The sequence below is a fragment of the Amphiura filiformis genome, chromosome 15 (assembly GCF_039555335.1).
Source record: "Amphiura filiformis chromosome 15, Afil_fr2py, whole genome shotgun sequence".
Taxonomy (NCBI): Eukaryota; Metazoa; Echinodermata; class Ophiuroidea; order Amphilepidida; family Amphiuridae; genus Amphiura; species Amphiura filiformis.
The window spans coordinates 194,332-220,722 of record NC_092642.1 but is presented as its reverse complement, the minus strand read 5'-3'; the positions used below and the strand labels follow the sequence as shown (position 1 = coordinate 220,722).

Below are 26,391 nucleotides of genomic sequence, written 5' to 3'. Positions count from 1 at the left end.
CCTTAGTGTAGCCTACCTTTACATATAATCATGGATGATATAATAGACGATGCATGGACCAGTTGCTGTTGAAAAGTTTCGTCAAACTTTGTTCACTTTGGCCTATTTTGTATTTCATCGTTGAATTTACCAGAGAAGATGTAATCTCTGAATTTGATAGACATCGCGGTATCTCTCCAGTGGACGTCTCATGCTGATGTTAATTCACTGCGGTGTTTAGTATATTTTCTTATCGGAATCAAGGTGATTATATAGTTATACTTAAAGCAATATTATAACATTTTCAAACAAAATAGATTAGCATTTCTATGCCATAAAATGTTAGCTTTTACTGTCAGATATATCTCCTTTTATTTTTTTTTTTTTTTACTACGGCAAAGCAAAGAAAATTGAATTTACTATCAGCGCACATGTCGCCAATACGTACCACTCCTTCGGTCATGTTGTGGTACGACCCTTTGTTGTGTATATCACCGTCGCGTACGCCGCGTACACCTGTGTTATGAACATCGTGTATGCGTTCGACTAACAATTCCATCGTAATAATAAAGGGCTGAATCAGCCTTTTATTCAAAATCTCTGATTTTGACAAAACTACAGCACCTAGAGTCTTGATTTTTGCAGGGTATATTGGTTTAATAAAGTACAATTTAATCGTGTTAAAAATGAATTAAAAAAATTCAGTGAGGGCGTCCTCCTCAGCAAATGTTATAATATGGCTTTAAGTAGTGTTCTACTACAAAGAAATTTTTGAATTACATGTAAACACTTTTCTAAATACATTTCTTGCTATATCTCTGTAAAAATAAAATATGTAGACCAGCATGCTTAATATAAGCTTTTATTTAAGTTTTTGAGCATAAGTTTGCTTGAGCCTGGTCAGGACCCAATTGTGTGTCTACCCGGACCGACTGCAAGGCATCAGATAAAGGCATCAGATCAAAATTCAAATTTTGGTAGTATCTTTGTCATTGTCATAATATTATTATAGATGTGCTAACATATACATGCTAGTGGCTAGTGGTCACAGCCGAACTGAGCGTGTATTTTTAGACAAAATGAGCCATTTGCATGAATCTGTAATTTATATACACTGACAGTATATAAATTAGCTACATCATGATATGAATGGGGCTTCAACTTCGTCAATACTGTAGTTTTCTTCGTTTTTGCCAATTTTTTTCATTTCAAAAATATCAAATTATGACAATTTGAATGAAATACACTGCCTACCAAGTCTGCATTTAAAATCAAGTGTCAACACCATCTGGCCAGCAACGCTCTCAGTCAAGAGATGGCAGATTTCACTGTGTAGGCATTTTTTGTTTCCCTTTTGTTCTCTCATCTTTTCTTGGGACCCCATCGGAAATAAGCTTGCTTTTTCTGCGGGCTTAATGGGCTACCCCGGCTTGTCATTTTTTGTCTGTGTGTCCTGATCTTAAATGACTTTGGGGCTGGTTTTAATTAAGCTTGAATTAATTTGTCACATTGATGTGCTTTGAAATGACTTGTGTCTCTATCATTTGTTTTTGTATACTAAAATAAACTAGACATCAGTGTGCTCACAGAGCACGGCCCTTAGCCAGTGATGTTGATCTTTTTTATGACCTTGACCTCGAGTTGTTCATGTGACATTTGTACCACCAGCCTATGGTTTATGTGGTGACGACATTGTAGGCTAGATGTAATTTGCGGGAGGAGCAGCATTTAGAAAGTATTTGGTACACATACAGGGTGTCCCAGAATGATCTATACCGTGTTTGAAAAAAATCTTAAAAATATATAGTCAAGAGTGTATCTAATTTTGATAAGTGTAATACAATGGCACACATGTAACCTACTTATTATGTGATTTTCATGGAAATAGCTTGATGCGTTTTGGCGTGACATTGATATTACTGAAAATGGACAAAAACTACATTTGTGTAATTTACAGCGCAAAGGCATATCACAACACATTTATCACCATCGTCCAGCTGGAGAAATCCTACATTCTTTTATAGGAAACACATCTAATTTGGCACAGATGTAGAGCGTACAACACTGAGCAATTCTTGATATGGAATTAAGTGAAACATTTCAATATGACTTCAGATATTTAGGTTAAAACATACTTTTTATGTAATATTTTTACCACCATTTTTACCCAAAAAAATGTCATTACTACATAGAATTTAACTTCCTCAAGGATCCCCCGCAGTCAATTGTAATATTCTCCGTTTCGTAGCTGTCGATTTGCCAATATACTGTGGACATAAATAAATTGTACGACACTAAGGACAAATATTCTCTATACTTTCATGACAAATCCATCTTCGCCGGCATTTAAAATTATGAAACTCGGACACCGCAGTAAATTATCTTTCAAAACTGCCAACAAAGAAACAATAGTATAAGGTCACATAAGCGTAACAAATCCTTTATTCCATACAAGGACTAATTCATAACATCATAAATAATCATCCGACTATTTAGGAAAGTAAGGACCAAAGTACATATAACATTTTACAAATAACTTTGTGTTGAACAGTTTGTAATTTTACAGATTTTCAAAATAGGTTGATTTGTGAAAACACCATTTTTACGCAATATCCTGTAACTTCTATTAGAAACATCCAATTTATAAAATCTAAATTCTAGAAAGCTAAATATTATGTAAATCTTAGAATTCAAAACAATATCACCATTAATAATGCCCTTCATACCTAGAAAAATCAAACTTTCCCGGTATAGATCATTCTGGGACACCCTGTATTTGTCCTTGGAAGGCTTTGTGAAGATTGTAATACATATTCTTACTATAATGTATACTTTAAAGTACACATAATGTGGACTCAGCCCAATTATACATAGCTCATTAAACCACAATGGGCTTGTAGTTGTATTTGCGTGCAAATCTATCAGGGGGCATAGTCAATTTTAGTGAAAATGTACGTTTTTGGCCATTGACCGTAAGTGGATGACCTTTAACCGCAAATGATTACGTGACATTTGTGGCACCACCCAATGGTCCTAGTGACCAACTACAATGTATGAACAACACGGCAGAAAGCATATGGCTACGATGACCGATTTCCAGATATGACCCCTGTAAATGACCTTTGACCCCAATTCTGTGTACAACTTTTAGACACTGGCTATAGACGATGCATGTGCCGTGTGCAAGTGACGTCACGCTGCTATTCAATATGAGGAAGGAGAAGCATTTGTATAGTGAAAAACACGTTTTTGGTCATAATGACCTTGACATGACCTTTGCGCCAGCCATTTTCACGTGACATTTGTTGCACCCCAAATGGTCCTAGTAAGCAAATTTGGTCAAAATTGACAAAGGCATATGATATGGTTACGATGGCTCATTATACGATTGATAGAAGAAAGAATCTGACAGAAAGAGGACCTTAGCCAAACGCTATTTGGCTAAGGTAACAAATGACATGGTGGCGTGTGCGATCACAAACTGATGTAGGGCCTCTTCGGAGCCCGGGCCGGCTCCTAGCTGGCAATACATTCCAGATCGTGTAACTAGACAGACAGGCCCGTACGTAGGGGGGCGGGGTGTGACGCACCCCCAAATTTGGAAAAGTAGGCATATACAAAAAGTCCCAGGACCGGATTTACCTTTTTGGGGGCCCTGGGTCAGGCCAAAATTTAAAGGCCCCAAACGCATCGTGTAGAAGGCATTATGAACTAAAGTGGCCAAGTTTTGTGATTCTACTAGGATGTTTGCGCGTGAAGCGCGAAAAAAAAATCAATTTTAGACTGTTTTAGTCCGAATTGAAGGTGAATGTTGCTATATTACAGGCCAGTGCGCGCGAGACGAGCAAAATATTGCAATTTTTGTAGGCTATTTTGGCCCAAAACATGGTGTTTTTCGGCTAAAATGGAAGATGCACACTGCACAGGGCAATTTTGGGGGCCCGGGCCCATCTGGCCCTATGGTAAATCCGGCCCTGAAAAGTCCCAAAAATTCAGACTTTGCGAGCGTAGCGAGCAAAAAAATCAGGTGTTTTACGCTTTTTTGGACAAAAAAGGTCAAAATTTTGTCCACTTTTCACAAAATTGCCACCCCTTGGAAAAAGGTCCACTTTTTCAAAATCAGCACCCCCCAAATAAAATCCTGCGTACGGGCGTGTAGACAGGAGGGGTTCTTTCATGAATTTCTTGGACGGTGTGGATCCTGGTTCCGGCACACCGTGTATCCGAGAGTACTCAAGCTCGTCGGAAATTTCGCGAAATTAGTGGGTTTTTTCAGATTAAGAAAGTTAAAGCGATTCACGAAATACGAAAAAAGGGGTAATTTTTCATACCACTTCATACCACTACGCGAAATTGAAAAAAAGCTTGCTCTGCTTTTATGAATTACATAAATCATCGTAGTTTCATTATTCTTCATTTACGAATCCGGTACAAATCATCTCAGTTTCACTCCGTTCGGCGCAAACTACACCACCTCATCAGTTATACAATGTACAATATACCACACACTTAGAAATACGGGTCAAAATAACCCAAAAGGGTATTTTTTGACCCACAGGCGACTATCAATTATACACAACTAAAGAAGGGTAAAATTTGACCACGGTGCTATCGAATTTAGCAATACAAATCTGTCCACCAATCTGTCCTGCCATTTCAATAACGCTTTTTCAATGGAAAATGAGCATCTTATTATTATGATAATCGTCCCATTTGCACTAAATGGATTGATTCAAAAAAGTTCATGGAACCCGACGTTCTACGGCTTGTTATAAAAATATCGCGGGAAAAGACCAAGATTGAAAAGATATGGCGTTTCAAATAGATCTTTAAAATTTGAAAAGTATAAATCACGTTGGGTCTAAGGCTGTGCTAACACTTTGCTTTGATGACTTTGACCAAAATTTTTAATTTGTTCAAATATCTTAAAAATGCAAGAATCTAAGCTAATTGAACAGACAGTAGTAAACGATAGTAGTCGACTAATACGCTATTTTGATTAATTCATTCATCCCTTGTTCGTTCATTCATTTAGGCCTATTTATTTATTTATTAATTTATTTGAATTAATTAATTAATTAATTAATTAATTATCTAATTAATTTATTAGAATTAATTCATTAATAAATATTAATTATTAAAGGGGCATTTCGTGATCCACAGCCTCATCCCCCACTTTCCTCAAAAAAGTTGAGATTTTTATATCACTGGAAACCTCAGGCTACATAATGTTTATGTACAAAATATTTCTTGCAGATTAATTCGTTTAGCAAAGATATTGTGAAATTTGAATTTCGTTCTCATGGTATACCAGAACGAAATTACTACACATTGTCTATGGAGCAGTGTAATACACATAATCATGCATAACTCGTGAACGCAAAATCGGAATCAACTGAAATTTTGGGAATAGGTTTTTTTCGTGGATATCTAATGAAAAATGACATAAATAGAGGATGCTAGTATCACGAAATACTCCTTTAAGTGATTAAAATTAATGAATAAATAAATAAATAAATAAATTAATTAATTATCAATTAATAAATTAATTCAATGTTATTTCCATCACTTGAACTATTGTTGAGTCTATTTTATTTTTCATTCACACAGATCTAATCAGAGAATGTCGGTGGGTCACGGTGCACATTTCGGCACAGACCACTCGTTACCAGGATACCCAGAGAAAAAACAATTGGATGTGGAGAATGGTGACGAACCTGCTAAAAAGAAAACGACTCTGATGGACCTCGTCAATGAATTTGGAGACTCAAGCACTGCTCATGGTATTCCAAGAATTATCACAAGTGACCATTGGTGGGCCAAGCTATTCTGGTTACTTGTCAGTTGCGGTCTTGCAGCCGTATTCGGAATTCAGGGCTATGGTCTATTATCGGACTTCTTCTCATGGCCATATAATACAAAAATTGATGTGATCAGTAAATCCGAGGTGGCTTTCCCCGCAGTTACTGTGTGTAATATGAATCGTATGAAGCGATCCCAACTAGTAGGTACACGATTTCAGGGAATCGTTGACGTCGATGGCGGGTTCGATCTGGACAGTGATTATTCATGGTTTTGGGATTTTTCCTCAGATTTTTACAATGATTGGTATTCTGATTGGGATTGGAGCTCATCAGGAGGTCACGGTGCGAGAAAGAAGCGGCTTGGCGGTCACAGTTCTAGTTCAGTCGCGCCAGGCGGAGGGCCAAGTTCCGTGGGACCTCCGCCAAGTTCCGTCGGAGGCGGAGGGCCAAGTTCTATCGGAGGCGGAGGGCCAAGTTCCCTCGGAGGAGGAGGAGGGCCAAGTTCCCTCGGAGGAGGAGGAGGAGGAGGGCCAAGTTCCCTAGGAGGAGGAGGGCCAAGTTATGGTGGAGGACCAAGTTACGGTGGAGGACCCAGTTACGGAGGAGGACCCAGTTACGGCGGAGGATCGCTTTACGGCGGAGGGTCGTTTTACGGCGGAGGATCGTTATACGGCGGAGGATCGTTTTACGGCGGAGGACCGTACGGAAGTTACTACGCACCAATGGAATGGTGGGATGCATCTTGGTATGATGCCTTTGATTTTGGTTTTGAGTTTCAGGAATATGAAAGTTTTCAATTCGAGTTTGATGACTACTATAACTGGGACGTAGACGGGGAAAGCGATTGGGACGGTTTCTATGCGCAGTCTAAGAGCGACGATTATAGTGATATAGCTGATATTGCCAACCCAACCAGAGAAGAATTGGAATTATTCGGACATAAAGCTGAAGATTTCATCTTACAATGCACCTTTGACAAAAGGGGATGCAACTATACGTAAGTTAACATAACTGACAAGAAAGTAAATGTAACTTACACGTAAATCAACGTAACTTACATGTTAATCAACGTAACTTACACGTAAGTCAACGTAACTTACACGTTAATCAACGTAACTTACACGTAAGTCAACGTAACTTACACGTTAATCAACGTAACTTACACGTAAGTCAACGTAACTTACACGTTAATCAACGTAACTTACACGTAAGTCAACGTAACTTACACGTTAATCAACGTAACTTACACGTAAGTCAACGTAACTTACACGTAAGTCAACGTAACTTACACGTAAGTCAACGTAACTTACACGTAAGTCAACGTTACTTACACATATGTCAACGTAGCTTAGACGTACGTCAACGTAACTTACACGCAAAACAATATAAAGTTACACCTAAGGTAATGCAACGTGACTATTATCTACCTATCAAAGCACAACATGTATGTTAACTTGTATGTGAACGTAGCTTACACGTAAATCAACGTAACTTACACGTAAGTAACATAATTACCCGTTTTGAATAATGATCATTATTTAAGGGGGTTCAGTGAGTTACTTTTTGAGATGTTTATAAACACGCTAAGAACTCTTTTAGGATACATGTATTAAGATATTGTACTGTATACGCTTCCTTCCGAGCGAGGCAGGATCATTGTAAATTTTATTTTCACTGCACTGCTATTTTTTGCAACATTTGTTTTCACTCTGCAGTGACTTCAGGCAGTTCCAAAATAACCAATATGGAAATTGCTACACGTTCAACCACGCCTTCGACAATGCAACTGTCCGTGAAACTACGAAATCTGGAGCACAGTACGGTAGGTACAGATCAGGGGGGGGGTCCAACTTTAGAAGTGACAGGTTCTAGCGTCGGGAAGTAGTAGTCTATCGGTAAATAAATGTTGTTTAAAAAGTTCGCACCTCACTATTACTTTATTATAATGATTTCTAACAAACACAATGGATCATATTAATAGTTTAACTTTCCTTCATAATGCTGTTCAATCACTGTAATCTTGTAAATCGAACAGATTTGATGCATTTTCTACGTTGTCCATGCGTTCATATCATACTTGTAGAATCTTCAATACTGGCCGTTTACATAATTGCTAGCACTTTTCAGCATCTTGAGATTTATGCTATAACTAATAAACTTGTTTATCAGCATTAACATTTTATTAAAATATTAAATTTGATATGAAAATTGAAAACAAAATATAAAAATATTAACATGATGTACCGATTCCACAGAGTGAGGAGGGAGACGTGAAACGAATTATTTTTTTATGCGCATGGCCTAAAAAGACTTATAAAAACGACAGAAATAGACTTCATTATTGTCATGATTATGTTGTTTTACACATTTTGTTTTCACAGGTCTTCACCTCACGTTATTCATAGAACAGCCGGAATACGTTGGTATATTTTCGCCCGAATCAGGTGTGCGAGTCTCCATCCACTCTGCTGACGTACAACCGTCACCACAAGATATCGGAATCACCGCAACCACTGGCATGGCAACGTCCATCGGAGTACGGGCAGTACGTATGAATTATAGTTTATTAATAACCGTCCCTATCTAACAGTGTTTCAGGCGAGTCGCCAAGCGCGAGAAGCGATCAAAGTTTCATATTGTTTTATCCAGAGGCGACGTTATAGATTTTGCCAGGGCCTGTTACCAGCGAAATATTAATTCATGGAACAACACAGGCCATCAGTATTATAGGCCCACTTCGACGTTGCGGGTGTTTTGCCGGTGCGACAGATGCAGCTAGGGTCGACTTTTCGCGCGCTTCGGGCGCATTTCAGCACAAAATCAATTGAAAGAACATTTTTTAGACCGATATTGAACTTCTAGTAACCAAAATTAATTTGTGGTAGTGGTAGGCCTTATTTGTCCAAAATTTCACGCGCAATTGTTTCAAGAATGGGGTGGGGGTGTTATGTATCCTTAGCCCTGGGCGCCACAACCCTTAGCTACGCCACTGCCCGCGTCTAAGATATTCTCGGGTGGGGGGGGGGGGGAAGGGGCGCCAATTATGTTTCTTGCCCCGGGCGCTATCAACCCTAGTTACGCCACTGGCCAGACAGGGTCTAATTCTGCATAAAACCGGGCAACGTTATTTCTATAGATCTGCTGCGCATTCAAATTGCATTGTATTGCATCGTAATTTCATTTGTGTCTATGCTAATTATGTTTACACAACATGAACTCACCGTGTTTTCAAGCGAAAAAGCGATCGGAATGTTACAAAAGTACAGATCGCATTCAGCTTACTTCATATGAGATGATCTTTGGAAAAATACGACATAATTTGTCTTGGTGTTTGCGGAATGCCATGCAGTAAAATATTAATACATTGCGGCAATTCATGATTGACAACTAACAATCGGCGTGTCCTTCGTATCCTCCACTGTCAATTTCTTATCCACTCACTAATCCTCACAAAAGCTTTGTGTTGATTACGTAATGTGTGGAGGCAAATTGCAATAAGTACAATGAAATAATGAGTAGGGCGGGCTCCGAGGCGGGTTTCTTCTTCATCTTACGTAACAGTATTGTTCTCTAAAAAAACCCGGAAGCTTGTCGTTTGGAGCTCTAGGGCTGCACCTATCATGTTAAAGAACCAGAATCATATGCAGAGAGGTTTTACTAAAGCAACATCCTCCATGAATGCAGCTCTGCTAGTGTCTGAGGCAATCAATGATGCTGCTGATAACAAGAAGGCAATTCATGTCACTCTGCTAGATGCCTCGAAAGCTTTTGACGTTGTAGATCATGACATATTATTGAATGAGATGTACGACGCTGGAGTGACGGGGAAGCTGTGGTTGGCATTTCAGTCTATGTGCCAGAACACTGCTTCGATGGTTAGGTGGAATAACTGTCTCTCTGCACAATTTGAGGTAAAACAGGGAGTTAGACAAGGAGGAATTACTTCTGCACCTAGTTACAAGATCTACACTAACAGCCTGCTTGACCAAATGCAGAATCAGAATATTGGTTATGCGATTGGAACATCCTATATTCCAGCACCTACTTGTGCAGACGATATTGCCATTGTTACTTCAAATCCAACTGAGGGTCAAATCCTGCTTGATCAAGTGCAACATTACAGTAGAGATCACAGATACATGATCAACCCAACTAAGAGTGCAACCATCAAATACCACACAAATGATGAGATCAAATATGTCATGGGTGATCAACCTATTCCAACCCCACCGGAAGCAACCCATCTTGGCATTGTAAGAAACAAGAAAAATGAGCCTAATATCGATGAGATGATAAAGATGGGTAGGAGAGTAACATATTCTCTCATGGGTGCTCGACTGCATGGTAAAGATGGTTTGGCTCCTCACCTTGCATATCATCTAATCTGTACCTATGCTATACCTAGAATGACGTATGGGGCTGAGATTATGAAGTTCAATGTCAAGAACCTTGCCCGTATTGAGTGTTTTCATAGAAAACAACTGCGACAGATTCAGTTTCTGCCTGAAAAACCGCCGCCTGCTAATACAGCTGTTTATGCACTGCTCGGGGCGAAACCTATTGAAGCACACATCGACTCAGCTATCCTGACTCTGTTTGGGAGTATTGTCAGACAACCCAATAGCATTGAGCACCAAATAGCGAAGAGACAGCTAGCCATCAAAAACAGCAACAGCAAGAGCTGGTTCATGATAGTGAAAAGTGTCCTTGCCAAGTACAACATGGCGACACCTTACTACCTAATGGAGAATCCTCCCTCTAAGGCTGTCTGGAAAGCTGAAATAGCAAGAGCAGTCTCCTCCTATTGGCAAAACCAATGGAAGATTGATCATGTCTCCAAGTCCAGCTTGAGGTTCCTGAATATAGATGCATGCAGACTAGGTTTACCTCATCATGTCTGGAGCTCACTACCCTCAGATGTCCGTGAAGTAGAGAAGGCAGCTGTAAAGGCAAGATTATTGACTGGCACCTACATTCAATCAACACAACTGCGACGCAACCTGCTTGCTGTGTGAAATAGCTGAAGAGGATATGATGCATTTTCTTATCAAATGTCCTGCACTCACTGAGCAACGCTGTTACCATGAATCTATCCTGAAGAGGACACTTCTTGAGCACTGTAAGGTACAAGAAGTCGATGACCTATTCACAAAAGAGGATGTTCTACCACAATTCATTCTGGACTCCTCCCATGAATCCAGAGTGTCATCACCCTACCAGTAGATTGGCCCAGTTTTACAGAATCGATCACTCGTCAGTGGTGTTATGGTCTACACAGTAGAAGATCGTCCCTTCTAAAGCAGCTTTCTTATGCCGATATATAATTTGCCTGCTCAACTTATTCACATGCCTCTGTAGCCTAGTGCACTGTGTAGCTGATGTTTGCATGAACGAATCATCACATTTATGTCGCTTGTTCAAACTTTGTATACATGTTTATTATGAACTCACACTTGTGATTACTTAGCAATCTTGTACACATTGCCTCTTGTATCTGATTGCTTTACATTACATTTTTGTTGTGTAGAATTTAGCTTGTTGTAATATATGTATCTTGCACTGAAGTACCAGTATTTTTTTTTTTGTATTTTGATATGATATTTTAATATTTAATGGGTGCACCCTGCCATATGTCCTTCCCTACATAAGCATGTTCTATTATGATATTGAACTAATACTTGTTACGCATCTTGTTACTGCGAACTATTTTCTGCGAACTATATGATGATTATTTTTTTGGTATGGACCCTTCAACAGAGCATCTGTCATCGAAGGGGTGCGCCTGAAACAAGAGGCGGGAAGTCCTACCTACTACTACTACTACTCTAGCTGAAATACAGCAAGATAATGTAAAATAGTAAATGTAAACCTGTATTTTAGCTAGAGTATCTCGAGCTACCACTGGCCGTTAATAAGACGAACAACGCAGATCATTTGATAGGAAAGAACAGAAGGTCGCAACGGATATCCGAAAACACAACGCCCGTCTCAACGAAAAACGAAACAAAAGAACGACCGCATAACATTGAACAGAGGAGCCAAAGCAGTATTATTTTTAATAATAGGTCTCAATGACTCAAATTACGCAAGACGTGGGCGGAATAGGTAAACGTTCACCGCCCACGTCAATATAATACGTTTGTATGTACTTTAACTACGCCCACTGTTTATTACAATTATAACCTGATTCGTCGCTATGCGGTGTTATATTCAACAAGAAAATATCCGAGTTTTTAAGGCCAATATGCATGAGTATGGCCAAATCATTTGTTTGAATAATAAGCAGCCGCTCCGTGCGGAGACACACCTGGGTCCTGGTGGGGCCAGGCTCAAGCAAAATACTCAAACCAGCTAAAAAGGCCCATGCTTGTTGGCCGATATGTGCAGCAATGGCCGCGATTTACCAAGTGTTTCTAAATGCTATTTCATTGCACATGCGGAGGAAGCCTGATTACCTTTATAAAATAGCCGAGTGGGAGGGTTTTCAGGGAAATAATTATTTATTGTGTAAAAACTGAAGAATCATAATGTATAGGCCTAAAAAAATATTTGAATATTAAAAGTAGGCATATCACCTTAAATATAAGCGCAGCAGAAACACGTTATATAATGATTCTACATTATTGGGCTTTATTAAAGCATCAAAAATCAGAAAACAGAATTGAAATCGGTCAATGCATTGTGATGTAGTGTCAATTTAAAGATGCTCGTAGATGGAATGAAATCCTGCCACAAATGGCTGTAATGACAAAATTGGCACATTTCGAGATTTTGAAGGTTTATTTGGATGCTTGCTTGAAAAAGCAGCGTTAATTTAAATATCACATGTTAAATGCCTATCTTTCCTGACTTCGTTAAAGAAAAAAAAATAAAAAAATATATCACTGAATAATTATAATAAATTAACCAAATATACAATTTTAACAATTTCAGCCAATCTGCAGACAAATTAAACCTAAAATAATGACTAAGTTCAGCTAATTAATATGCAAAATTGATGCCAATAGAAAACCGTACATGATATAAAGGCGAGGTGTTTTCCCCACACATATGTATACAAAGTTCTTTCAATTGATAACAAAAAATACACAAAAGTAATTAATTATGCAAATTAGGTAATTACAGCTAATTATGTATTCATGATATTATTATGCAAATTAGAAATGAGTAATTTTGTGTTTTTCAATATTTAATGAACGTCTATCCATTCATCATAAATTTGTCAAGTATGAACCTGTTATAAGATTAAATAAATGAACTGCAGTTAATTACTTAAAAATAATACAAAAAAATACAAAGTTTGACATTTTGACGGTGTCTGGAATAGAATTTTTATTTTTACTGTAAACATGGTATGTGTCACCATTACTCAAAGCCAAATCCGAAAAGTAAAAATAAAAATTCAGTTGCAATGAGACTTTAAATTAACATTTTGTTATCTGGATTAACATGGGAGGACAATCGGTAAAAGCAACCGCGATTACGCTGTACCGCGTATACAAAAATAGTGTGGCCTTGGGCACACACAATGGCTTACAGCAATTGTGGTTTGAAAAACTACTCCCTGCGAAATATTTTTGATAATGTTTTGTTTCAAACATTTTTCCTCAAGTGCTTCATTCGTTGTCGACTGAAATAATTTACATGCTTTGAAACTTTGAAGCGCGCGCTTTTCAATACACTGTTATGCTTGCATGCACAGTGTGGCAGAATTATTGTGCAGCCACTGTGATATCCCTATTAAAAGGGCATTTCGTGATCCACAGCACCATCCCCCCACTTTTCTCAAAAAAAGTTGAGATTTTTATATCACTGGAAACCTCTGGCTACATAATATTTATGTACAAAAAAATTCTTGCAGATTAATTCGTTTAGCAAAGATATCGTGAAATTTGAATTTCGTTCTCATGGTATACCAGAACGAAATTACTACACATTGTCTATCATGGAGCAGTGTAGTACACATAATCATGCGTAACTCGCAAACGTAAAATCGGAATCAACTAAAAATTTTGCAATAAAGCTTTTTTCGTGGATATTTACTAAAAAATGTCATAAAAAGAAGATGCTAGGATCACGAAATACTCATTTAACTGTACATCATCATAACGATTCGTGCTACCCAATCGTGCAACAGTTTATGTAGTTTAGAGGCAGAGAATTCCATTTCAATTTCATATAGGCTGCGCCAAAATATTTCTGAATTTAGTCAAAATAAAGGCCGAAAAGATTATGAAAAATCTAATGTAAAAATTAAATAGGTACCCACTAAATATTACTATTTCGTCTTTATGGGAATCTAATCTTTTAATATTTGGAGACAAAAAACTTTGGGGGACATATGTGGACGATCGGTTTCTAGCCAATCAGATAGGACTCCTTTTCTTGCGTTCGGAAAGGCGAGGTATCTTATTGACGAACGAGTATTAGGACGTGATTCATTGCAGGGAATTATATATTTACAGGGTTGTCACCAGCCCATTTTTAGTGCCGGCTAATTTGTGACAAATGCGAGCTGAGGGAGCGAAGCGACCGAAGCCTCGCCCCCCACGGCCGGGGGTCCAGGCTCCTGGGCTTCTACACATAAAAATCAATTTGATGCCCTTACAGAAGTCAAATTTTGACACTAATGTTAACACTTATAATCAGATGAATTATGTACTCTAAACTACTCTTGAGCATATTTGTATGATATTTAACAATAACATGTCATGATGTCAATAAACAGTATATGTTGGGTCACAACTTGGGTGATTACTGAATTTACTTACTGTCTTTTTGTTCATTTGTAGAACTTTGTTATTTATATTATTTTTGTATTTTGTTGTGTACATGAATAATGACTTTGTATTTGGAGAAAGTAATAAATACCAGAATGGTTCATGGATGAAAATCAAAAAATGTCTCTATTTTCTTACCTTAAAGTAGACGAACTTTGTATCTTCTTTCTTTCTTGCTTGCCCAGAGTATCACAGCCTTTTCAAATGGATATTGTTCCAGTTTATAATAAATAATATTTATTTAGAGGCTGTCGACACTGTCAGTGGCCGATGTGGAAAGAAAGGAAAGAAATACAAGAATTTATGGAAGATAATCAACTAGTGATAAAGAGCGAGGAAAAGAAGACCACTCCCATAGCAACAAACCATACTAGCCATGATAAACAATTTTGGGCCAAGAGGGAAATTCTATCCATTTCAACTCATAGACCCTGGAAATAGGGTCTATGTTCAACTGTAACAGAAATTAGTAATATAAATGGTACATTATCCCAGGGAGTCATTTTGGGAGCATAACAGCTGTTTTCCAACTGCGGGAATTAGAGCGAAGGGGTGCCATTCCATAACCGTACAGCTCGGGCTGCCTTGCCCATGTTAATTACAAGAAACGTCCTCGCGTGTTGAATTAGCCCGATGACGTCAAGACGTTACTTTGTATAATACTTCTATATTTCCGGTTTTTGTCTTATTTCTATAGAGTAAAATTGAGCGCCTTGGTGGTAAATATACAAAGCCCAGATGTACATTTGATGGCGCAGATACAGCTTTCTTTCATGAGGAATTTGCTTATTCGGCATTGGCTTGTAGACGACAGTGCCTTCAAAATGAACTCCAGGACAGGTGTGGGTGTGTCACGGATGTCGTGGTAGAAGGCGAGAAATGTAGCTACTTAAATTCCACACAACGTGAGTATGTAGTTGAATGTAAAGGTTTCCTTTTCCAGTATGCTAATTCAATTAATTGCAATGTTGGGGCAATGTCTGTAGGTCGACCTGGCTAGTATAAGTCCGTCAAGCCGTAACGTCTGGGGGTTGGGGAATTGGCCCGGGGGAATTGGGGTGGTCCCATGTTTTTAAAATTCATTGTTGTATATTATATTGTTTCCTTTTTACATTTTGCTTGTACTTTAGTAACATTGTATATTATGTTTGTAGTATTAAGTTGTAAAGCGCTTTGTGGTTTTTTACGTAAAGCGTTATTTTAAATGCTGTTTAGTAGTAGTAGTAGTAGTGGTCTAAGACGCCACTGTTTGCTCAGACAGAGATTGGTTGATTTATATTTAAAACCTGGGGTCCGTATGCACAAAAGAGTTAGACCGGGGCTAAAGTTAGACCTGATCTAAGTTGAATTTAGTCCCAAGAGAAAGGACACTATACTTTACATTTGCTAAAGTTATTTTGTATTATTTTTGAACTTTGCATTTAACCTTTTTAGAATTTGCTAGCTACTCTAGGAAGGAAATAAGAGTAAAGTACCATTCGATTCCTGATGGAACTAAATTCCACTTAGACCAGGTCTAAATTTAGACCTGGTCTAACTCTTTTGTGCATACAGACCGGGGGGTTTATTCAATGCACACCACTGATCTCCCAGGTGGCATTAGGTTGTAACCATCGGAACAAATACACCAGAAAATATGTTTCGCTTCTGAATGTTTTCCAAGGTTTTAAGGTGACCAGGTGTGTTAATCCAAGCAAGCAGAATTCAAGAACAAGTATCTTAGGTGACAATCCATATTGCATCAATCAAATGCCCCACGCGACTATATAGAGGGCTAAACACCCCTTCCTCCTCCCTCATCACATATTATAAACGTTCGTCGTATTTATGTACGTATATTGTGATGTTTTTCTTTCCATTTTCCAGAACGGTGCAGACAGCTAACCGAGCAGCTGTACAATGATGACAAGGTGGATTGCTACTGCCCGGATGCTTGCGAGTAAGTGATACCACTGAGGTCCTGGGTTCGAGCTCCGGCCGTTCCCACGACTTGGTTTCCAGACCATAATACTAACTGTTGCAGGTTGTCTCTGAATCCTCCCGCTTCTATAAACTTGACTTTCTTCCCATTCGCCTTGTGACCGTGTTATATATTGGATGCGTTTATTTAACCCGACATTAAAACATTATCTGTAAACAAACTGTAGACTCTCATTCATCTGGGCATGTTGAAATTAAGATTTGATTTAAATCTGGTCAACTATATAGACATACATTATAGTTGACAGACGAACAGACGTTGCGACTGAAACCTTCAGTCTTTCGATGGGTTGTGATGCAAATGACTACCGGTAACTTGCGGTATAAATGACAATCTGTAAACCCTTTTGGGTTTGCTGGGTATAGAATGCGTTATTATTATTATATTGATATCACGATTATGATGATCATCATCTTGGTAATCCAATATTTCTTAATTTTCGTATTTACTACAGTGAAGTTGTATTCCCAACAGCGGTTTCAAGTGCTCTTTGGCCATCAGATAAATACGAGGTAAGTGGGAGGGTGATCAAGTCTATCTGCCCACTGGATTATTTATATCGCCATTAAAGAGAGCACTGAATGATGCAGGGTGCCGCAAGGGTCTATTTTACTAGGTCCTATCATATAGAGGTTGTGCATATGACGTATCAAACCGTATGGCGGACTACTCAAACCCATTCAACAAAAGCATGATTGCAATCTACCGCGACAGTTCGTCTCACACACATAAAAATGCACTACGATCAAATAGGTTGATGACAATATTTGATTGAATGGACTGCAGTGCGCCATGATTACGGTGAAGGACACCGGTTCAAATCCTTTGTTTGGAGCCAATCAATAATTTCATGTGATGTACAACCTCTACAGGACTATTCACCTGAAGTTGGAGGAGGGTACAAATAAAAAACTTAAAATGTACCCTTACTCAATTTTATGTGTTGGAACCCTGATATCCATAGCTATTGATCCACAATTTATTCCCCTAACGATTTTTGAAATAAATCACAAACATATTTTACGAAATGTAACTATTTAAGGAGGTATGTGCAGCCTTATTTGTTTGACACATCTGGTCCAATTTATAGCGTCACACATCCTTGTGTTCGGTCACGATGATTCATTATGTAAAAGAGAGGAAGGCCGCTTTAAAAGTTGCACCTGAGTCCATATTTTGGAGACAACTGTCCTTAACGAACACATGAATATGCCTGGCCTACTACAAGTATTGTTTACGAGTTGACTCCTACGGACTCGGCAACTTTTAATGTTGCCTCTTTTTTACATAATAAACCATAGTCACCAAACGCATTGATGATGTGGTACGCTATTAATTGGCTCAGAAATGTAAGGCTACACCAACCTTTTTACATTTAGGGGGAATTATAAGTTGCGGATGGCAAAATTTAACTAAAAGCATCCAATTTTATGGTGGGAATTATAAGTTATGAATGGCGAAATTTAGGCATCCAATTTTGTGGTTTTGAAAGAAAGAACAAAGTTCAGTGAAATTGAAGACAAAAACAACCTACTGGATGGAAGTTCCATTTGAGGACAATACAACAATATTTTGACCTAATACCAAACGTTAAAAGTTGTTCTCTCTTATGTTTGTCTTCCATTCTACAGCAACATCTATATAACCGGATTTCACAACAGAATGAGAGAGCAGCAAGAACTCTTCAAGATGTCGAGTCAACAAGGTAAAGAAATACATTGTACTGATTGTAGCATCCTAATGTTGGGATATTCCAGTTTGCCATCTATTTGGAATAACAGTTTTCAGCCAGGAAAGCAGTGGCGTAGATTTCTTTCTGACATTGGGGGGATGGAGTTGGAAAAAAATTATTGAAGTATAGTCAATCCAGCACCTTTTGCCGACAGAATAAGTTTATGGTACAAATTTTTTTGAAATATGGTGTAAAAGTCCCGGGGTAAAAGTAGAATAAATGCCCGCAAAGCGTGTGAAAATGTGCACTTGTGGGGCTAAAATGGGCAAATATGAGGTTAATTTGGTCAGAAACCCATTATCTGGCGTCAACATGGGGGGATGATTGTATGGACCATCCCCCTGGCAAAATATTGGGGGGATTTATCCCCCCCCCCATCCCCCGGGATCTACGTCTATGCAGGAAAGGACTATACTAGTAATGTTCTTTATTTCATGTGCAAATAACCAATTTCACACTCTAATGGATTTGTGCATCTATCAGTAGGTATGTCACAGTGGCTGCACAATAATTCTGCTACACTGTGCATGCAAGCATAACAGTGAATTGAAAAGGGCGCGCTTCAAATTTGGCCAATTTTAGAAAACATCCATGTCGATAAATGAAGTTCTTCATATGCTTCATTTATCCAAATTGTTTGAATTTTTAATATATGGTGTGTGAAGCCTTCCTGAGGCTACCATCGGGTCCCCCAAATTAAAAAATTGTTTTGTTTAAGAACTACTGCCTGTTTTTATGGATTTTTGAAGATCGCTCATAAATCAGTAAATATAGGCCTACTGAAGTAAAGGAACTACCACCATTTAGCTGAAATACTAATCTTTCTTAGCATGTAAATTAATTCCGTCGACAACAAATGAAACACTTCCCTAAAACCAGTTGAAGCAAAACATTAATCAATGTTTTTTTAGGGAGTAATTTTCCAAACCACAATAGCTCTAAGCCATTGTGTGTGTCCAAGGCCATACTATTATTGAGAGATTTCATCGAGTGCGGACGTGTTTCGCACCTCTCCACATCAACATGTAAAATCAATTGGAAAGTATTACGAGTGATTAGGCCTGCTCACTGCATGCAACCAACTACGTTTACTTGACTATTTACTTGGATCTTATTTTATATTGGATGCTACTACACTAAAGTTTCATTTACGGGAATTTTTTCATTTACGGAAATTTATGGACATCTGCTACTATGGCTTCTGAGGATGTTTCTGTCGCTGTTAGCGACGACGTGGTGAACGATGCATCACAGCAAGTTGTGGACAAACTCGTAAGCATGGTCCAAAATGATCAATCGTTTAAGAAATTACTTAAGCAAACCATTGAGGAAGTAGTTGTAAATAAGCTTGCAAATGTAACCAAGAAGCAAGAAGAACTGGAACTAGAATCAGAAAAACTAAGAGGAGAAATCCACGAATTAAATGTAGACTTAGCTAAACTACAACAGACAGTAGCACATCTTCAAACTGACCGCAGTGTGTTGTATGAAAGAGATTTCACAAACCGCGTCAACATTACAGATCTTCAACAATATACTAGAAGAAACTGTTTGTTAATATCTGGCATCGCTGAAACCGCAGAGCGGAGGGATCAAGATGGAAAACTACTTCCAGAAGACACTGATAAAGTCCTTATTAACTTTGCAAAAGAAAACTTGGACATTGAACTTAAACCAGAGGACATCGATCGCACGCACAGAGTGTCAAAGAACAAGAGACGCGATGGAAAACCAAGAGCTCTTATAGCAAAACTAACTAGATACAACACAAGAGACAAACTAATCAGAGCACGACAGAAACTGAAAGGTACCCACAAAGGAATACAAGAACTACTCTGCAAGACAAAGCAAGACCTTCTGAACCGAGCAAAAGACATGGTAACCAAAGTTCCCCGGGCAAGAGCAGCCTGGTCATGGGATGGAGTCATCTACGTTACAATACATGACACTGTAAGACCAGTTCGGCATGTTATCAGAGCTAAGTGGGACATTGACAACCTCATAAACTTATATGGTGAGGTACCAGATGTAGATGTGTCATAGATTTTCATAGGTGAAAGAATCCACCATTTTGAAAACTGAACATTGTATATATTAATTGTAAACTGAACATTGCATATAATTCATCATAGTGTATATAGTGTTTATAACTGGCTACAAGGCCAACAAAATTTAATACAATTGATAATCTGCTTGCATACAACAGCCGTGATCATTACTTTTACAAGTACATTTTTTGAGTGTAGCACTTCATATAGTTAATACTTCATATGTTTAATGCGTTGCTCACACCTACTACATGCGTTATAAACGCCTGCTCATTAATTATTCGCATTCTTACTTAAACTATTATATGCAATTGTATACTGTTTAAGATCGATTTGGTTCCTGTTGCATGCAGTGCAGGTTTGACCACTTTCTATGATTTAATTGATTTTATCAAGTTTATTTATCTCATTGAAATAGTGAAGACAGTTTATCTTCAAATTTAAGAATTTTTTTCTGCTATATAGGCCCTATACGTAGTTTTACATTTTATCAATTTTTGTGTTGTTTTTTGTTTCTTTTTATGTTGGGTAAAGATGTATGTGTAAAGTGCTCAAAAACTGTAAACCAATGTCACAAGAGTATATCATGTAAAGTATGTAACAGATATGTTCATAAAAAGTGTACCTTATTAAAACCAAAACAACTGAAAATTTTAAATCCCAAAGAATGGATTTGTGAGAAGTGCAGTAGACCTTTTGAAAGTTGCAACAACTCAAATTCTGATATTGAAAATGAAGTATACGATTTAAACCAGTCCCCGCACGTTAAAAATATATCAGATGTAGACCTAGAAAAATACGATAATATGATTTTTAATCCCTTAACTTTGGATTGCAATTTGAATAATAAAAACTATAATGATTTTATAGATAGTGTAAACTGCTATACGCATGAATGCTCATATGTTACCCCTGCACAGTTCTGTTCAGACCCTGATGCAAGTCGTGGAAAATTTAATATACTAAATGCCAATATCAGAAGCTTGTCTAAAAATTTTGAAAAACTCAAAAACTGTTTAAATACATTGAACCAAAATTTCAGTGTAATTGGTATCTCCGAGACTCATTTGAACGATAAACCACATGACTATTTTAATATTCCTGGATATAATTTGGAGTATATGAACAGGACTGGTCGGGAAAAAGGTGGTGTCTGCATGTATATTTCTGATAAAGTAAGGTATAAACTCAGGAAAGATCTTTGTCATGCTAAGTCAAATTTTGAATCTTGTTTTATTGAAATTGAATGTAAATCTAAACAGAATGTTATAGTCGGAGTATTATACAGAGCACACACTTCAATCAATGATTTCATTACAGACATTGACCCTATTTTTAAGAAGTTAACTTCGGATAAAAAGATATTTATATTATGGGCGATTTCAACATCGATTTGCTTAAAGTAGACATCGACAGACCTACCCATGATTACCTTGAACTTCTTTACTCCTATTCATTAATGCCTACTATTTATAAACCAACTAGAATCACAGAATCAACTGCTACAATTATTGATAATATCCTTACAAATAATGACAATATTATCAAATCAACAATTATGGTTACTGACATAAGCGACCACTTTCCAACTACTTTATCGACTAACCTCGAAGTAGAAAATCGAACGTGTAAAGGGAAAGACATAATTTACAAAAGAAATCACAATAGTAAGAATATTGCTCAATTTAAAACAAGACTATCCAACGTTAAATGGGGTGAAATTCTTGATAATATTGATGCAAATGATGACTATAATAAATTCATTGACACCTTTAATACGATTTACGATGAATGTATTCCGTTAAAGAAATGTACTGGTAATAGAAGAAAAGAACCAATATCGCCATGGATTACGAAGGAATTGTTAAAAAGTATTAATAAAAAGAATATGCTATATAAACAATACATTCAATCTCCAAACGACAAAAAATTTCAAAGATTCAAAACATATAAACATAAGTTGCAAATGCTTATTCGAAAATCAAAACGCAAATACTTCTTTTCCAAATTTGAGCATGCTAAAAATAATATGAAGCAAACATGGAAAACAATTAATAATATTATTGGACGAGGAAAGAAACAATCTGCACAGAGCAAATTTATAGCTGAAGATGGCAGTTCTATTTCCAATCCTAAAGAAATATCAAATCAGTTCAATGACTTTTTCGTAAACGTAGGCCCTAAGCTTGCATCAAGTATCCAAAACACAGGAAAGCAATATTTCGCTTATCTCACTGAGAACAAGACCAGTAGTATGTATATGAAGCCTATTGTTGAATCCGATATTGTAAAAATAATTGATAAATTCGACATAAACAAAGGTGGAGGCCATGACAATATTGGCAATCTAATCATTAAAAAAGTGTGTAAAGAAATTGCTAAACCTCTTAATATGATATTTAATTTGTCTATATCTACTGGGATTGTTCTGATAAATTAAAATAGCAAAAGTCATACCATTATACAAAAAAGATGATGCTGAGGCATTCTCAAACTATCGTCCAGTTTCTCTCCTACCGTGTTTTTCAAAAATTCTTGAAAGGTTGGTTTTTAACAGATGTACGGATTACATTGACAATAAGCGAATCCTTAACCCCAAACAATTTGGCTTTCGGTCAAAACATTCCACATTTATGGCTATAGAGCAAATGGTAGACAAAGTTACTGCAGCAGTTGAAAGAAACGAAACGACTATTGGAATATTTTTGGACTTATCAAAAGCCTTTGATACAATCGATCATAACATACTCTTACATAAATTAGAACACTATGGCTTTCGTGGTATTGTGTTAGAATGGTTCAGAAATTATCTAAGTAACAGAAAACAATACGTTTATTATAATTCTTATGAATCAGAATCACACGATATTATATGCGGTGTTCCGCAAGGATCCATACTGGGGCCACTTCTATTTATACTCTATGTCAATGATATAACTAATGCATCTAAAGTACTCGATTCGTCCTTTTTGCAGACGATACCACCATTTTATACTCCCATAAAAACGTAGAACGCCAGACAAACCTTGTTAATGAAGAGTTAAATGAAGTAAGCAATTGGTTTAAAGCTAATAAATTGTCAATTAATGCTACCAAAACAAATTACATGATACTTGGCACACCCAAAATGACATCGATGACTCAAGACCTGCAAATCACACTAGATCACACGACTTTAGAAAGAGTGCATCAAACTAAATTCCTTGGTGTACTAATAGATGAATGTCTCACTTGGAAATGTCACATAGATTGCGTATCTAGAACAATTTCAAGAAATGTTGGTGTCATGAATAAATTGAAACATTTTGTTCCAAATCGTATTTTATTTACACTTTATTGTACGTTAATATTGCCTTATTTAAATTATGGAGTACTTTTATGGGGAAATACATGTAAAACTTACTTAAATAAAATTGTAAAAATTCAAAAATGGGCTATTAGAACGGTGGCAAACGTTCACTATAGAGACCACACAGCGCCATTGTTTGCTAATTATAACATATTAAAAGTTGAAGATATGTATACACTGGAATTAGGTACATTCATGTACAGGCACTCTATAAATGAGCTGCCCTGTTCATTTGATAATTATTTTACCAAACGTTCTGACATACATAACTACAAGACACGATATGTAAATGACCTAAATCTAACCAAAAATAAGAAAGTCTTTTCTGATCATGCCATACGTACAAGAGGTCCCATTCTTTGGAATTCTTTAGACAAACATCTGAAAGATTCAAAATCTGTTAAACATTTCCGCAATCAATTCAAAACAAAACTGATCTCTATATATAATTAATCTTTTCCGTGAGCACCCCCCTTCCCTTGTCTTTTGGTTATGTTATGTGATGTTGATTTATTTTGTTAATTTCATTTGATTTCAGGGAAAGGCTAACTTTCAGACCTTTTTGGTCTTCCGGCCTTTTCCTCCATATGTACCGTGTTTATATATTTTTTTATGTAATGTCTTTGATTTTTATGGAAATAAAATATGAATGAATGAATGAATGAATGAATGTATACGCGGTACAGTAAAATTGCTGTTCATTGTACCGATTATCCTCCCATGTTAATCCAGATGACAAAATGTTAATTTAAAGTCTCATTGCAACTGAATTTTAATTTTTACTTTTCGGACTTGGCTTTGAGTAATGGTGACACATACCATGTTTACAGTAAAAATGAAAATTATATTCCAGACACCGTCAAAATGTCAAACTTTTAATTTTTTGTATTGTTTTTAAATAATTAACTGCAGTTCATTTATTCAACCTCATAACAGGATCATACTTAAAAGATTTATGATGAATGAACAGACGTTCATTAAATATTGAAAAAAAACCAAAATTACTCATGCCTAATTTGCATAATAATATCATAAATACATAATTAGCTGTAATTACCTAATTTGCATAATTAATTACTTTTTGTGTATTTTTTGTCATCAATTGAAAGAACTTTGTATACATATGTGTGCAAAAAAACCGCACCTTTATATCATGTACGGTTTTCTATTGGCATCAATTTTGCATATTAATAAGCTGAACTTAGTCATTTTTTGAGATTTAATTTGTCTGCAGATTGGCCGAAATGGCTAAAATAGTATATTTGATTAATTTATTATAATTATTCAATGATGGATTTTTTAATTTTGTTTTCTGTAACCAAGTCAGGAAAGATAGGCATTTAACATGTGCTATTTAAATTAACGCTGTTTTTCCAAGCAAGCGTCCAAATAAACCTTCAAAATCTCGAAATGTGCCAATTTTGTCATTACAGCCATTTGTGGCAGGATTTCATTCCATCTACGAGCATCTTTAAATTGACATTACATCACAATGCATTGGCCGATTTCAATTCTGTTTTTTGATTTTTGATGCTTTAATAAAGCTTAATAATGTAGGAACATTAAATAACGCGTTTCTGCTGCAATTATTTTTGAGGTGATATACCTACTATCAGGAACTACCCTTTTGTTATGCTATATCATAGGCTTGCAAAAACAAACAACAACAATGTAACTCATGCAGTAATAGCAAAGCTGTAAATTTGTTTTCTTAATTGCAGAAAAAATGTTGTGCGACTGAGGGTATATTTTGAGGAACTGAACTACCAGTTAATTGAACAGCAAGAAGCATGGAGTGTAAGTTCATTAAAATTTTTAAATTATTAAACTTTTTAAAATAGCTTTATTGCTATTGAGAAAATCATCAACACTTACTGCTTCTGGAGCACAAGAACATACACTACTCCTGGAGCACAAGAACACCACAAGAGTTAGTGCCCCAGGAGCACTATTGTTAGTCAGTGGCTTAACTGGGATTTAGAACCAAACACTGATTTTCCTCCCAGCTACATACACTCATTAGATTTATAAAGTTTACTTCGAGGACTGTTAATTTGTCATAAAATTTGTATTATATCGCGAATTTAAAAAAAATTATTTGATATCAGGACATTCTTTGTATTCAGAATGAAATTCGATATGTCTGATGTGTTCTCATGTCCCACAAAAAATACTGTCGAAACGCTCGTTTCAGAGCCCTTAAGCCAAATAAGGACTGAATCATTTCCTATGAGATCTGTATAAATTTTAAGCAGTACATGGCAATTTGTTTATTTCAATGGCTAAATTTGGACAAATATGGCTGCTAAGGCCATGTTGAAAACGTTAATTTCTCATAATGGTATGTATGTGCATAAGACCTACATACAATGGCTAGTTTGACAATGCTGGTTGTTCTGCATAGGCTTCTATTAAGTGGACATAGCCTCCGTTCTAATGCCGCAAAATTATGACAATAAAATAGATTCTTCTGCTTACTAAAGCTGATATATATATTTTCACTTCTCCTTTCAGATTGAAGGTATCAGTGGTGCTGTTGGTGGTTTGATGGGCCTCTACCTCGGTATCTCAGCCGTCTCTGTTCTAGAGATCCTCATATTCCTAATCAAATTACTTGCATACATCTTCTCTTGTGGTTACTTGTGCTCAAATAAGGTCCATCCTGAACCTTAATTATATGACATTGAACTGTTTACCCTTTCTTTGATGCAATGTCAA

The 26,391-nt window shown here is 36.9% G+C and overlaps 1 protein-coding gene across 1 annotated transcript; it reads left to right on the top strand.

Moving 5' to 3' along the window:
- On the top strand, nt 1-26,391 carry LOC140171112 (uncharacterized). Its single transcript, XM_072194279.1, has 10 exons — nt 1-243; nt 5,590-6,780; nt 7,499-7,605; nt 8,165-8,328; nt 15,261-15,468; nt 16,430-16,502; nt 16,999-17,056; nt 18,176-18,249; nt 25,395-25,470; nt 26,188-26,391. Exons 2-10 carry the CDS (start codon nt 5,603-5,605, stop codon nt 26,344-26,346), a joined length of 2,097 nt encoding a protein of 698 aa, XP_072050380.1. The 5' UTR covers nt 1-243; nt 5,590-5,602; the 3' UTR covers nt 26,347-26,391.

Excerpts from the sequence above, each read along its gene's own strand:
- LOC140171112 (XM_072194279.1), top strand. The coding sequence starts at position 5,603 with ATGTCGGTGGGTCACGGTGCACATTTCGGCACAGACCACTCGTTACCA. Across the intron at positions 6,781-7,498 it reads AAAAGGGGATGCAACTATAC|TGACTTCAGGCAGTTCCAAA; the intron begins GTAAGTTAACAT and ends TTCACTCTGCAG. Across the intron at positions 17,057-18,175 it reads GGCCATCAGATAAATACGAG|CAACATCTATATAACCGGAT; the intron begins GTAAGTGGGAGG and ends TCCATTCTACAG.